Consider the following 13,426-nt stretch of genomic DNA (forward strand, 5'->3'; position numbering starts at 1 on the left):
TTCACACTATTCTTACTCCTTTCTTTTTCTACATAAACTTTGGAATCAATTTACCTAGTAAAACAAAAGCCTGTTGGATCACATTAAAATTTTAAATTAAGGGCCGGCCCTGTGGCTTACTGGTTAAGTGCGTGCTCTCTGATGCTGGCGGCCCGGGTTCGGATCCCGGGCGCGCACCGACGCACCGCTTCTCCGGCTACGCTGGGGCCGCGTCCCACATACGGCAACTAGAAAGCTGTGCAACTATGACATACAACTATCTACTGGGGCTTTGGGGTGAAAATAAATAAATAAATCTTTAAAAAAAAAAAAAATTTTAAATTAAGCTATGGAGAATGGATATCTTTATGACGTTGAGTATTCCTTCCCAAGGGCATATTATATTTCTACTCATTCAAGTGTTCTTTTGGGTAGTGTTTAGTAATGTTAAAATTTTTTCTTGGGCCAGCCCCATGGCCTAGTGGTTAAGTTCAGCACACTCCACTTTGGCAGCCTGGTTCAGTTCTCAGGCGCGGACCTACATCACTTGTCAGTGGCCATGCTGTCGTGATGACCCACATACAAAACAGAGGAGGATTGGCACGGATGTTAGCTCAGGGCAATCTTCCTCAAGGAAAAAGAGAAAGATTGGCAACAGATGTTAGCTCAGGGTGAATCTTCCTTAGCAAAAAAAAAAAAAAATTTTTTTTCTTCACATAGGCCTTGAATATTTCTTACTATGTTTATTCCCAGGCATTTAATTTTTTTGTTATTGCTATCATAAATAGAGTCTTTTCTTCCATCACATCATTTATATTGAGAAAACTTGACTTCTGTATACTAATTTTGTTCCCTAGCAGTTTGCTGTACTTTCTTATTGCTTGCAGTAGTTTTTCAGTTGATTTTCTTGGTTTTCCAGATATACAATTAAATCACCTACAATATTTCTTCTCTTCCTACTTTTATACCTCCAATTTATTTTTTTCTAGTCAATTTGACTAATATCTCCTGTAAAGTGTTAAATAACATTGAAGTGGTCTCCTTAGTCTTGTTTCAGAGTTTAATGGAAATGCTTCTAATGTTTCCTCATCAAGTTTGATGTTGGCTTTTGGATTGAGATGGATTTTTTTCATATTAAAGAAGAATTTATCCCTGTTTTATAGAATGTTTTTTTCAAGAATGCTTGTTGTTTAACAACAACATCTATGGAGGTAATCTTTAGCATCTATGGAGGTAATCATGTGATTTTCCTTCTCAAATCTACTTGTTATAGTTAATTATGTAAGCAGATTTCATAATATTAAAACATCCTTGCCTTCTGAAATATATCCCACTTAGTTATGGTGCTGAATTCTGACTGCTAATTTTTTTAATTAAGGTTTTTTATTGATAGTCTTAAGTGATATTGATCTGTAGTTTGCTTTTTTGTGTACAATATTATCAAGTTTTGGTATTAATGGCATACTTTCTTTATAGAAAGAATTTGAACATTTTTTCTATGCTCTGGAACAATTAAAAAACATTGGAATTATCTGCTCTTTAAGTTTGTTGGGATTTTTCCTGTGAAATTATCTGGGCCGGCTGCTTTTTCAGCAGCAGGTAGGGTAGCTCTTTGATACCCTTCTCTATTTCTTCCATACAAATTGGACTCCATCACTTCTCTCTCTTCTGAGCCCAATTGTGTGTGCATGGCTCTTCTGCTATTTGGAAACCTTGGATTTTTCTGTTTGTAGTTGCCTTTATAATTATAACTTCCCTTGATGTCCTTCACCCTCCATTTCTTTAGACGGTATCTATGACTTTCTTACTGTGAGAATAATAACACTAGCTCATATCCTAATACAGGGCCAGACGGGCAGCTGAGGCAGAAGAAAGGAGAGTCTCTGCATGGGGGGCAGCTTTGAAACCCATAGTGGCCCAGCCATCCCCAGAGCCTGTTCCTGTGCTGTCTGCACAGATATTAACTCTGGCCTGAGCACTGGGACAGGAATCGCTGACCCTCAGGCAGTAAACTGTGTCAGTAAATTCTTTCAAAATAAAGCAAACACATGCACGTTGCAATCAAGCATAGCGGGGCGTTAGAACTCTTTGACAAGTTTAGAATCTCTGGTTTTTAAAACTGCTCCAACATTGCAAAGAAAGCATCCACAGGCTTAGAAATAGACACCAAATATAAAAATCATTCCGTTAGGAGGAAAATAACACCATTTTTTAATGAGGCTTTGGATTAAACAATATTAACAAGGAAGACAATTTTAAAATTAGTTCTTCCTTGTAATTGTAGATACAGTGATGAATACATAAGTGGGTGTTTTGAATTACATACAAATCATGAAGCCACTTTTGGTTTCTTGTGTGACCTCCACAAATTATAGGAAATGTCAAAGAAAACACTGAAATGACAATTGTGTAAATTTACATATTAATTAATTAATTAATTAATTTTTATTTTTTATTTTTGGCTGAGGAAGATTTGCCCTGAGCTAACATCTGTGCCAATCTTCTCTATTTTGTATGTGGGTTGCCACCACAGCATGGCCACTGAGTGGTGTAGGTCCATGCCTGGGAACTGAAACCCGGGCCACCAAAGTGGAGCGTGCTGAACTTAACCGCTAGGCCACGAGGCCAGCCCTTTACATTTTAATTTAAATTCAGACTTACCCAGGGCTGGCCCCGTGGCTTAGCGGTTAAGTGCGCGTGCTCCGCTACTGGTGGCCGGGGTTCGGATCCCGGGCGCGCACCGACGCACCGCTTCTCCGGCCATGCTGAGGCCGCGTCCCACATACAGCAACTAGAAGGATGTGCAGCTATGACATATGACTATCTACTGGGGCTTTGGGGAGAAAAAATAAAAAATAATAAATTCAAACTTACCCAAAAGTTATTTGTATAAAGAATTAAATCTTTTTGGAAAAATTGTTCCACAAGAATTTTCAGCTCTAGATGTACTAAAATTTGTATTTCAAAATAATTTATCAAAAATTTATTCCCATGTATTACAGCCTATAAAATACTCTAACAAATCCAATAACAGCTGCATCAGCAGAAAGATCATTCTCAAAATTAAAAATTATCAAAAATTATCTGTGACCTTTCACTTGCCAAGAGCGATTGATGTTCCTTCAACTATATTGATTGAAAATGAAGATCCTAAAAGCATAAATTTGATGACCTAATAAACGAATTTGCAGAAAAATGAGCCAGGAAACAATCTTATGGTCAATCAAGATATCACATTAATAAAGCATTATTATTTATTGCATTATATAAAATTACGACACTAAAATATTATCTTTTTGCAGCTTGTAAGTTTATGTTATTACTCATACATCATTACCCCTATTATGTCTTATAAGTACTAAAATATTTATAAAGGAAAAACTATTTTTAGTACCTTTGTTGGAAATTTTCCCTTGCATTTTGAATAAGGGGCTTTAAATTTGAATTTTGCACTGGGCCCTGCTAATTACATAGCTGGTCGTATCCATGAGGTCGGCCTATGGTACAGGTAATGCAGGTGGGGTAGCACCCAGAGGTTTTTAAACAAGAATTGTCATATTTATATTGTGGAAGAGATGTTGAGGATGAATATTCATTATGTCTCTTTTCCGCTGGACTGTAAGCTCTTTGATGGCAGGGTTTGCCTCTAATTCATCTTTGTATCTCTGATAGTACCTAGCACAGTGCCTGGCACACGCATGGGCTGTATGGAGCAGGGGTTGAGAGGGAGGATCTGATGCCAGACATCTTGGCATTGAGTCCTTGTCTGCCATCTCCTAGCAAGTTACTTAACTTCTCTTCACTTCAGTTTCTACATCTGTAAAATAAGGATAATGATGATACCTGCTTCACAGATTTTCTATGAGGATTAAATGAGCTACTGCATGTGAAGTACCTAGAATAGTATCTGACACTTAGTATTCACTCAAATGTTAACTATTATCATTTTTAAGTAAATATTTATTGGAAGGATTTTTAACCCTCTGTAAGTAAAACAATGTTGGTGCAATTTTTAGAACCATTGAAGAAATAAATGGAGTCCTGGCATTTATATTAAGATACATAAACTTTGTGAATAAAATAATCATTTATTATTTAGGCTCCTGAGAGGATTCAACCCTACTCAACTATCTTTCTCCCACTTCACTCAGAGAATGCAACCAAAGTTTCCTAATGGAGGATTGTGTGGAACTGAATAGGAATATTTTTGGCTGTAAACAACAGAAAACCCAATTCAAAAAACCACAATGAGATATCACAACATCCATTAGGATGGCTTTACTATTAAAAAAACCAAAAAACTATAACAACCCAAAGCAGAAAATAAGTGTTGGTGAGGATGTTGAGAATTTGGAACACTTGTGAGTTGCTGATGAGAATGTAAAATGGTGCAGCTGCTATGGTAAACAGTATTGCAGTTCCTCAAAAAATTAAAAATAGAATTACCATATGTTCCATCAAGTCTACTTCTGGGTATATACTCAAAAGAATTGAAAGTAGGACACAAAAAAATATTTTTACATAAATAATCAGAGCAGTATTACTCACGATAGCCAAAAGGTGAAAGCAACCCAAGCGTCCATTGACAGAGAAATGGATGAACAATACATTACATATATACATATACAATGGAATATTATTCAGCCTTAAAAAAGGAAGGAAATTCTGATACGCACTACAATATGGATGAACTTTGAAGACATTATGCTACGTGAAATATATATGTATGCTTCCATTCAAATGAGGTACTTAGAGTAGTCAGATTCATAGACACAGAAAGTAGAATGGTGGCTGCCAGGAGTTGGGGTGGGGTGGAGAATGGGCAATTATTGTTTAATGGCTACAGAGTTTCAGTTTTGCAAGATGAAAAAGTTCTGGAGATAGATGGTGGTGATGGTTGCACAACAATGTGAATGTACTTAATGCCACTAAACTGTACATTTAAAAATGGTTAAAATAGTAATTTTTATGTTACATATATTATACTACAACTTAAAAGTAAAATTAAAAAATAAATTTAAAAAAACCAATTCAAACAATAAGGAAATGTGCTGGCACATGTAATTGGAGGTCCTGATGCGGGGAGGGCCTTTGGGTTGGCTTCTCAGTGTTTCTCTTGGCTTACTCTCTTCTAGTTGGTATCAGGATCATGGTTTCCCATTCACCACAACCACATCACAAGAAGGAAAAAGAACCCTTCCATTCCAGCCTTTCAAGCAAAGTGCGTGAAGTTCACTCTGAAGGAAGCGTTGTCACATGCTTATCCCTGAACCGATGACTATTGCGAGGGGAATGTAAGGAAAGATACTGACTGTCTTAAGCCAACTCCAGAGCCTGGAGTTAAGGGTGGAGCAGCTTCCCTCCTAGGAAGTGTGCTGCCTGGGGGTGGGATGAATATCTGTTGGGAAGGAGGAAGGGGCAGATAGGGATGGTAAGCAACCATAAAAATTTACTACTTCATATCCAGGTAAGACATGATGAAAAACTTTTTCCAGGAGATGTGAAAGCCATCCATGGAGGAGAAATTAATGTGTGTGCAAGAGCAGATGGGTTTTCCTTTCTGCATCAGTTCTTAGGACCTGCTAATCTGCAGACTCTAGTACTTCTGCGCAGACCTCATTGCTTTCAGGGGAAAGGTAAAATGGGATCAGATCATAAAGGTCTTTGGCAGTTCTTGTTTCAACTTATTTATTGAGGTAAAACACATACAATAAAGTGCATAAAGTGCATTAAGCTTAAGCCAACATCTCAACAAATTTTTACATATGTATGCATCCATATAATCACCACCCAGATCAAGATCTAGAACATTTCCAACATTCCAGAAGGTTCCTTCATGCTCCTTTCAGTCATATCCATCCCCAGAGGGAACTACTATTCTGGCCTCTATTGCTATTAATTAGTTCTGCCTGTTCTTAAACTTCATAGAAGTGGAATTATACAAAAGGTACACTTTTGTATCTGGCTTCTTTCAATCATGAGATGCCTCCATGTTGTTGCATGTATCAGAGTTTGTACGTTTTATTCCACCATAGTATTCCATTGAGTGAACACTCCACAATTTGTTTACGCATTTTCTAGTTGATGGACATTTTGGTTATTTCCATTTTTGTGCTAGTGTAAATATAGCTATAATGAACATTCTTGTCCATGTCTTTTGGTGAACATACACACTCATTTCTTTTGGGTACATACCTAGAAATTGGTAGACACATTTTGCTTTAGTAGATAGTGCTCAACAGTTCTCCAGAGCGGTTGTATCAAGGGAGTTTTGACTTTAGCCTGAGGAAGACTGGGAATGGTATGATGAAATTTATTTTACTCTGGCAGCCACTGTGGAAGATAAACTAAAGAGGGGTAAGATTCCAGACAGGGAGACCAGTAAGGAACCACAGTCTAGGAGCATAGCCTGGGTGAGGGAAGATGCGGCCCTGAGCTCAGGCAACTTTCATGGAGGAAGAGAATGGTTTTGAGAGATGGTAAGAAGGTAGAGTTGACATGATTGTTTGGATGCGGTGGGAAGACAGAGAATGGAGTCCAGGATGACTGCCAATTCTCCGAGTTGGTGTTGGCAGAATGGTGGTGCCCTTCTCTAAGTGAGGGAGCACTTGGGAAGGAACAGGTTTGAGGAAGAAGATGAGCTCCGTTCTGAACATCTTGAATCTGAGAGAGCTGTGGGAGATCAAGGTGGAGGTATCCAGTAGGCAATTGGATACATGAGACTGAAGCTAAGGGGAGAAATCCAAACTGGAGATTTCTATTAGCCAAAAAAAGGAGGCAAGGAAATGAATGAACCATCAGGGAGAGGGTGTAGAAACACGATCCCAAGAATATGATGAAGAAGGTATTTCCTGAAAGGTAGGGGGAAATCCAGGAGCTTGCCTGCTGTAATGAAAACCCAGCGGAGGGAGAGTTTCCAAAAGGAATTCCAAAGATTGCTGAGGAGTCAAAAAAGATGGGCGTTGAAAAGTGTCCGGTGAATACAGAGTTTACCCTAGTCATACATAGTGCAGGGGCACCCAAGGGCCCCCCCTTCCACAATCTTTCTGGCGCCAGAAGCCCGCACCAGTGAGACAGGGCTGGCTGGGCTGCCTTTCCCCTCAGGCCTGGTTCACGGCCTCTCAGTCTGAGGGTAGGGGAGGGAGGAGAGAGATTCATCCTCAGACCAGGGACAGGGCCTAGGGTCTTTCAGAGAAGTTTGTGGGGACCTCAGCTGGACAACAGAGGGCAGACTGTAGCTAGCGCAGGGCCCACCAAGTCCCTCCCGACACTGGAACACTGAAAACATTGACATTTGAACACATGTTTCCCCTGGAGCTTTCCCCTATGGAAATTCTCAGTTGTAAACCATATTGACTTTAATCTGAAGTGTCAGAAAGGTTGCCCAGGAGTCTGGGAGCCAACCAGCTGAAAGCACATTTGTATAGAAGTCAGGGCAAACAAAACAGAATTCAGAACATTTTTTGAGATCTGCGCTAGAGTGAAGTTTTCCCAGAAACACGACAGAAACGGACCCTCTTGGGCAAAAAAAGCACTCCATCTTATCATTATTAATTTGTATTCTTACTGAAATATAAACTTGGAGAAACGGTGGAGGGAAAGAATAGCACATCTTATTTCTTTACCAGGCACCAGGGGCTGGAGGAGGCTCCAGTAGAGTTTAATGGGCAGCTTTATGTATTTATATGCTTTGACGGGAGCTAAAGAGGTCTGTGCCACACAATGGGCAGTTTTTAGTTGGATTTTCAAAGAAAATAACTTTGATCATTTCAAAAGCAATGAAGCCTGATGCAGTGGAGAGAAAAGAAGGCGGTAATTTATGGCTGCCATTAAGGACACAAAGACAAAGGCGGAGGGAACGTTTCCCTAAGTGAAGATTTACAAATGTGTAAAAACCACCCTTATGACTAGAAATAGCTGAGTGTCTCTCTCAGCACCAAATGAAAGGGAGTGGAGGGAGGGGCGAAGGGCAGAAAAAGGGATGCAACCTGCCTGCCTTCACTGGGGATGAAAAGGTCAGAAGAAAAATAGCCACAGAAAGGTTATCTTCTCAGATTCTCCATCAGGCAGCAGTACTAGCAATGAAGGGCCAAAGAGGCAGTCTCCGCCCAGGCACCATGGGCATGGGAGGGGCAGGGGCAGCAGAGGAGGGGTGCAGGGGGGTGGGGGGAGCTCTGGGAGGAGGATGGAGCCCAGGAAGGTGTGTTTTTGTGCATGAGCTAGGTGGGGGTATTTTTGTGATGTTTATTTTTTTCTGGTTACCAAAGGAATGAATGTATACATATATATACACACATGCACACACACACACGTGTATATGTGTATATATTCACAGGAGAAAATTTAATAAATACAGAGAAGCTCAAAGAATATTAAAATCCCTGAGTGTGGTGTTTTGTTGCATCTGGGAATGTCGCTACACTCACTCCTGGAGCCATGCTGAGCGTGGTGGGCTTCAGTCATCCGAACCTGGGGTGGTGTGGGAAGGCCTTGAGCCCGTGTGTTCCCTTGGAAGGATGTCTTGCTTGGAGGGCCAAGTGACAGGCATTGCCTGTATGTGCATTTGGCCATGGATACCACTCGAGCCCCAGGCAAAGTTAGACTTAGCCTCTTGTTCCTGGTGGCTCACCCTTGACCTCTAGCTCGCTTTCCCCTCACCTTTTAGGCTGCCCTGGAGATATATTTCACTGGTTTTTAGCGAAGTGAACACGTTTTCTGCTGTGATTCTGGGCCCAGCAGCGTGCCAGAGAAAGCGACAGCCTCAGTGTGCCCATCAGGGGGCCAAGTGGGCCAATGCCCTCAGAGGGCTGTGGGGTGGGCAGTCAGAGGGCCTGGGTTGGGCAGAATGGAGAAGGGTGCAGACTGCGTGCTGAAGTGAGCAGAGAAGCTGGGGTCCGCCTCTTCCTGACTTGTCCCGGGGGTCAGAAGTATGTGGAATCACCCCCACTCCATCCACACTCCCCTCTCCCAAGCGGACAGCTGGGACAGGCCCATAGATGTCTTTGGGTCTGGGGATTCTAGGACCCTGAGCTACACAGGACACTTTCCGTGGGGGGGGGCCGTGTCCGAAGATTTCAGGCTAGAAGGGCTGTGTGTCCTCGCAAGAGGGACTGGCTCAAGTTGTAGGACGCTGCAAACAGGCGGAGCTCGAGGCTCTCCGAGGGCTGGAGCGGGGCGGGGGTGCGGGAGCGGCGGGTGTGGCGCGGGGCCTGCGCGGGGCCCGCCCCCGGGGGGCTGACAGCGCCCTCGGGCCAGCGCGGCCGCGCCCCCTGCGCGCGCGCCGGGAGGAGGAGGGAGGGGGCCGGAGGGCGGCACTGCCCCCGCCGCCCGCCCCGGCCCGGGGAGGACCGTGTGAAAATGAGGCCGGGGCTCGGGGGCCGGGCGGGGCCGGGCCGGGGGTGTCAGCGCGGCGGGCAGGGCGCCCGCACACACCTCCCGGAGCCGCCGCCGCGCTCGCCGCCCGCCGCCCGCCTCCGCCTCCGCCTCCGCCCGCAGCCGCCGCGCCATCCATGGGGGTCGCGGGCCGCGGCTGTCCCGGGCCGGCCCGGGCGCTGCTGCCGCTGCTGCTGCCGCTGCTGCTCACGGCGGCCAGCCCGCCCGGCCGCGGCCGCGCCCCGGGGCCGCCGGAGGGTGAGTGTCCGGCCGCGGGCGCACCTGGCAGGGCGCGGGCGGGGCCGGCCCCGGGAAGAGGGTCCCGGGTCCCCCAGCGGGGTCGCCCCTAGGGGCGCGGGCCCGGCCGGGGGCTTGGCGGCGGGAGCTCCGCGTGGCCCCTGCTCCCCCGCCGCCGTCCCCCGCCGGCCAGGCCAAGGCGCCACCGCCGTTTGGGCTAAAGGCCCAGGGCCTGAGTGCGTGGCCCGGCCTCGGACCCGGGGCTGATGACAGTTCCCGTCCAGGTCCCCGCCGCCGGGGTCCCCGGAGAGCGCCTAAGGGACACACTGTCGCCGGCTGAGCAGGAAGGAGGATATTGGGGTCCAGCTCCTCCTTGTGTAGATGGGGAAACTGACGGCCCCGCTGAGGCACACCGTGAGGTCGTGGCACCTTTGCTCCTTCTTTCCTTGGGGGCGAGGAGGTTCTCCTGCGGGCTGCAGGGCCGGCTCCAGGGAATTTTCTATCTGCGGAACAGCCGCTGTTTGAGGATCCGGGAATACCCGTGAGCTGCAACAAGCCTGGGTTTTCCGCCCCCGGAGATAAGTACTTGGGACATTCTGCGCTAACTGGACTTGCAATACTTTCAAAACTTTTGTTTTTAATTAACATCCTGGAGTGGTGTCAACCCAGGACATAGTTCTGCCAAGGCCGCTTTCCAGGTTGAGAGGGTGGGCAGTTGTAGGGGGAGGCACCATTCCCTCTGCACCATCTGAGAACTCAGGATGGTGTGCTCACAGCCCAGGGCAAGCTTTCCCCCCCGCACCGCAGACCCTGAGAAAGCTGACAGACACTGCGCGGTTTTCAGAGCTTTTTTGCCAACTTGATCTTTCCCTACAGCAGACATTTATTTACTATTGCCTACTCATGTGCCAGGCAATGTGCTTGGCATCAGGGACACAGACCCAGTCTGTAATCAAGGCACCATCCAGAGGGGGAGACAGGCGAGAAAACTGTGATGTGTGCTGTGAAAGGAGATAAATATGGGAGCACATCCTGGGGGACACCTCACCTACACTCAAGTATCATGGCAGGCTTCCTGGAGGAGGTGGATCTGACCTGAATCTTGGAGGCAAATAGAGAAGGTGAAGGGTATACCAGTCAGAGGGAACAGGCGGTGCCTGGAAACAGGGGCTACCAAGCAGTTTAGCCGGTGAGGCATGAAGTGGGGTGGGCTGGTGGGAGATGATGCTAGAAAGGGGCCAAGGCCGGATCATGCAGGGCTTGGGGCGCCATACTAGGAGCTGCTGTGCTCTTTTGCAGACGTGGACGAGTGTGCCCAAGGGCTAGATGACTGCCACACCAATGCCCTGTGTCAGAACACACTCACCTCCTACAAGTGCTCCTGCAAGCCTGGCTACCGAGGGGAGGGCAGGCAGTGTGAGGGTAAGTGACTTGGGGACCAGTGGTGGGTGGGTCAGCAGGGGAAGCTCCCCACCTCCTCTGCTCTTGTAGTGGCTACTCATGTTGGTAAAAGTGCTGCCTCTTTCCCCAAGTCACATCACCCACTCTCTGAAATGCATTTCAGAGCCTTTGAGGACTGGGAACATCGGCTCTTCCCCAGAGCTGATCATACGGTTTTATCTGGCTCTGAAATGTCCTTTTGTCTAGCTTCTGAGAGGGAAAAGAGGTGCTTGAGTATCTTTTGGTCCCACTCAGTTTGGGGGCAGAAAGTCAATAGCCATATTGATCAGGAGAACCACGCCTGCCAGAGCAGGGCTGATCCTGTGCCCCTGGGGCAGTTCGCACCTCGCTCTGGAGTCTGAGTGCTGGAGTCCTGCCCTCCCCTGCAGGCTCCGGAGGCTCCTTCTTGTTCACGGCTTTGGGCGGTTTGGCATTGTGATCTGCCGAGCTTTAGAGCTACACTAAGGGCCTGCCTCATTTGGAGCTGCAAGTTCACCCTGGAAAGATGTGTGCAGAGGGATATTTTAAGCCCTTACTGCTCCAGATCTGGGAGCCCAAAGGGTGGACTCTGCCATTTCGTGTTCTGGGCCACTGGTGTCGTGAACTCTGGAGTTCAGAACTGGCCAGACACTGGACCCTCATAGCTGGAGGCTGTGTCTAGGGATGGAAATCACGACATGTTGGCGCTGGCAGGGCTCTTCAGGGGACTCTGAGCCGATCCCATCCCTCCTTTTACAGATGGAGACACTGAGACCCAGGGGAATTGGGAAAAAGACTTGTGGCCATGATCACACAATTAGCCTGCGGGTGAAAGAGTCAGATCTCCACTCGAGCTCTGTCCCTGGCCCCACATCTCTCCTCTTCACTCAGCCTCCTGATGTCCCGCTTTGGTTGGGTGAGAAATCCTCATATTTATAGTCTCCTTTGTGCACGAGGAATAAAGCTCCTGCGTCTCCCGTCAGAGGAGGTGTGCTCCTGGTCAAATTCACAGCAAGTGGGGTTGGTGGTCCATCCGTAGAGCCTTTATGTTTCTCCAGGTTCATATTTTCCCAGAGACAGACAGCCATCTCTCTATCTGCCCTACGTCATGGGAGGCCAAAAGGCTACCTCTCCCCAAAACATCTCTCTGCCCATTCCTCCATGCCACACCTCACCATATTAAACCTTCTATTTACAGTACCGGAATTCACGCATGTTGGTACCCATGTTCACTTTTTCACTATGTCCTCGGCTCACTGTATACTCTCTGGGGGCAGAAACTGTGCCATGACTTCTTTTAGATACATACATATTTAGTAAATGATGTTGAATGACAAGTGGCAAGAGTTTCTTCATTCTTGGCCTTTGGGTTTGACATATCACAAATGAAATTGAATTGCTGACAGTTTATAGTCGAAAAGTCTACTATTTAGTTTAAAATAACTAATGATTGGAATTGTTGCTTTTGTATATTTAAATTGGTTTTAAATAATATATGATTATTGTTATAAAAAGTCAAACAATACAAAAATGTATCAAATAGCAAATTAGAGACCCTTCTATTCCTTTATCCACAGGTAATCACTGTTAACAGGGAGCATATATTCTTTGTACTGTTGTTTTAAACTAAAACCCTAGAAGGATTTGATCTTTTGAATACCTGTACTATTTATAAACTTAGTAAGGAGGTCCTTGTTTAGTTTGGATTTCTTGGTACAGGAGTCTAGAAGTGGAAGTTTTCTTACAAGAAGGAAAAAGAGAGAAAATGAAGATTGCAAGGATTCGAAGATATAGATATTCAAAGATATAACTCCTTTCTGTGTGTTTCTTGACTTATTAGTTTTTAAGCCTCATGGGTCCAACCTATGGTGTCATTTGTGTTGTGATCATCACCAGCATCAGTGCTCCTGTTGAAGTTCAAGGCTGGAAACTGGGTTTGTCTAGAGTGACCAGAATTTTACCCTCCACCAGATTTCTTCTGCCAACATGTTGGAGAAATGAAAGTATCGGCCCTGAATAAGTGTTTTAAAAATAATGTGGCTTTAGATAAATGGTATTTTATTCTAAATAATCTTTGCTTATATCCCAGAGTTTGGGGAGGGGATGTTTCAGTGGTCAGTATTCATTATATGGTCCTTACTTCTCAGTTTAGGGAACTAAATCAAGTTTAACAAGGATGGATCTAAACTTGGCCTTTGTATAAGGAGCTGTGTTATGTTTTAAACTTTTTATTTTGAAATAATTTTAGACTTCAGAAAATTTGCAAAAATAGTGCAGAATTCACATATACCCTTCACTTATCTTACACTAACGTTAACGTTCGGAGGACAGTTTATATAAAACAGACGATAGTTTCAAAACCAGGAAATTAACATTGGCACGATACTATTAACTAAGCTATAGACCTTATTCAAATTTC

At 45.2% G+C, this 13,426-nt stretch overlaps 1 protein-coding gene across 7 annotated transcripts in view; it reads left to right on the forward strand.

Annotated features, from left to right (window-relative positions):
- Positions 1-9,336: 9,336 nt before the first annotated feature.
- Positions 9,337-13,426, forward strand: part of SCUBE2 (signal peptide, CUB domain and EGF like domain containing 2) — a 64,756-nt gene continuing 60,666 nt past the window's right edge. For 3 of the 7 annotated variants that reach the window (XR_015552668.1, XM_087433241.1, XM_087433246.1), the window contains exons 1-2: positions 9,339-9,609; positions 10,888-11,010. Coding sequence is in view for 6 of the 7 variants with exons in the window: in XM_087433241.1 (XP_087289367.1) it covers positions 9,489-9,609; positions 10,888-11,010 (244 nt within the window). In the remaining variant the exon portion in view is untranslated. Of the gene's footprint in view, positions 9,610-10,887; positions 11,011-13,426 lie in introns of all 7 variants that reach the window. The other 4 variants (XM_087433244.1, XM_087433243.1, XM_087433245.1 and 1 more) reach the window with 4 other exon arrangements.

Source organism: Ceratotherium simum, chromosome 7 (genome assembly GCF_057802395.1).
Source record: "Ceratotherium simum simum isolate JZ-2026a chromosome 7, ASM5780239v1, whole genome shotgun sequence".
Taxonomy (NCBI): domain Eukaryota; kingdom Metazoa; phylum Chordata; class Mammalia; order Perissodactyla; family Rhinocerotidae; genus Ceratotherium; species Ceratotherium simum.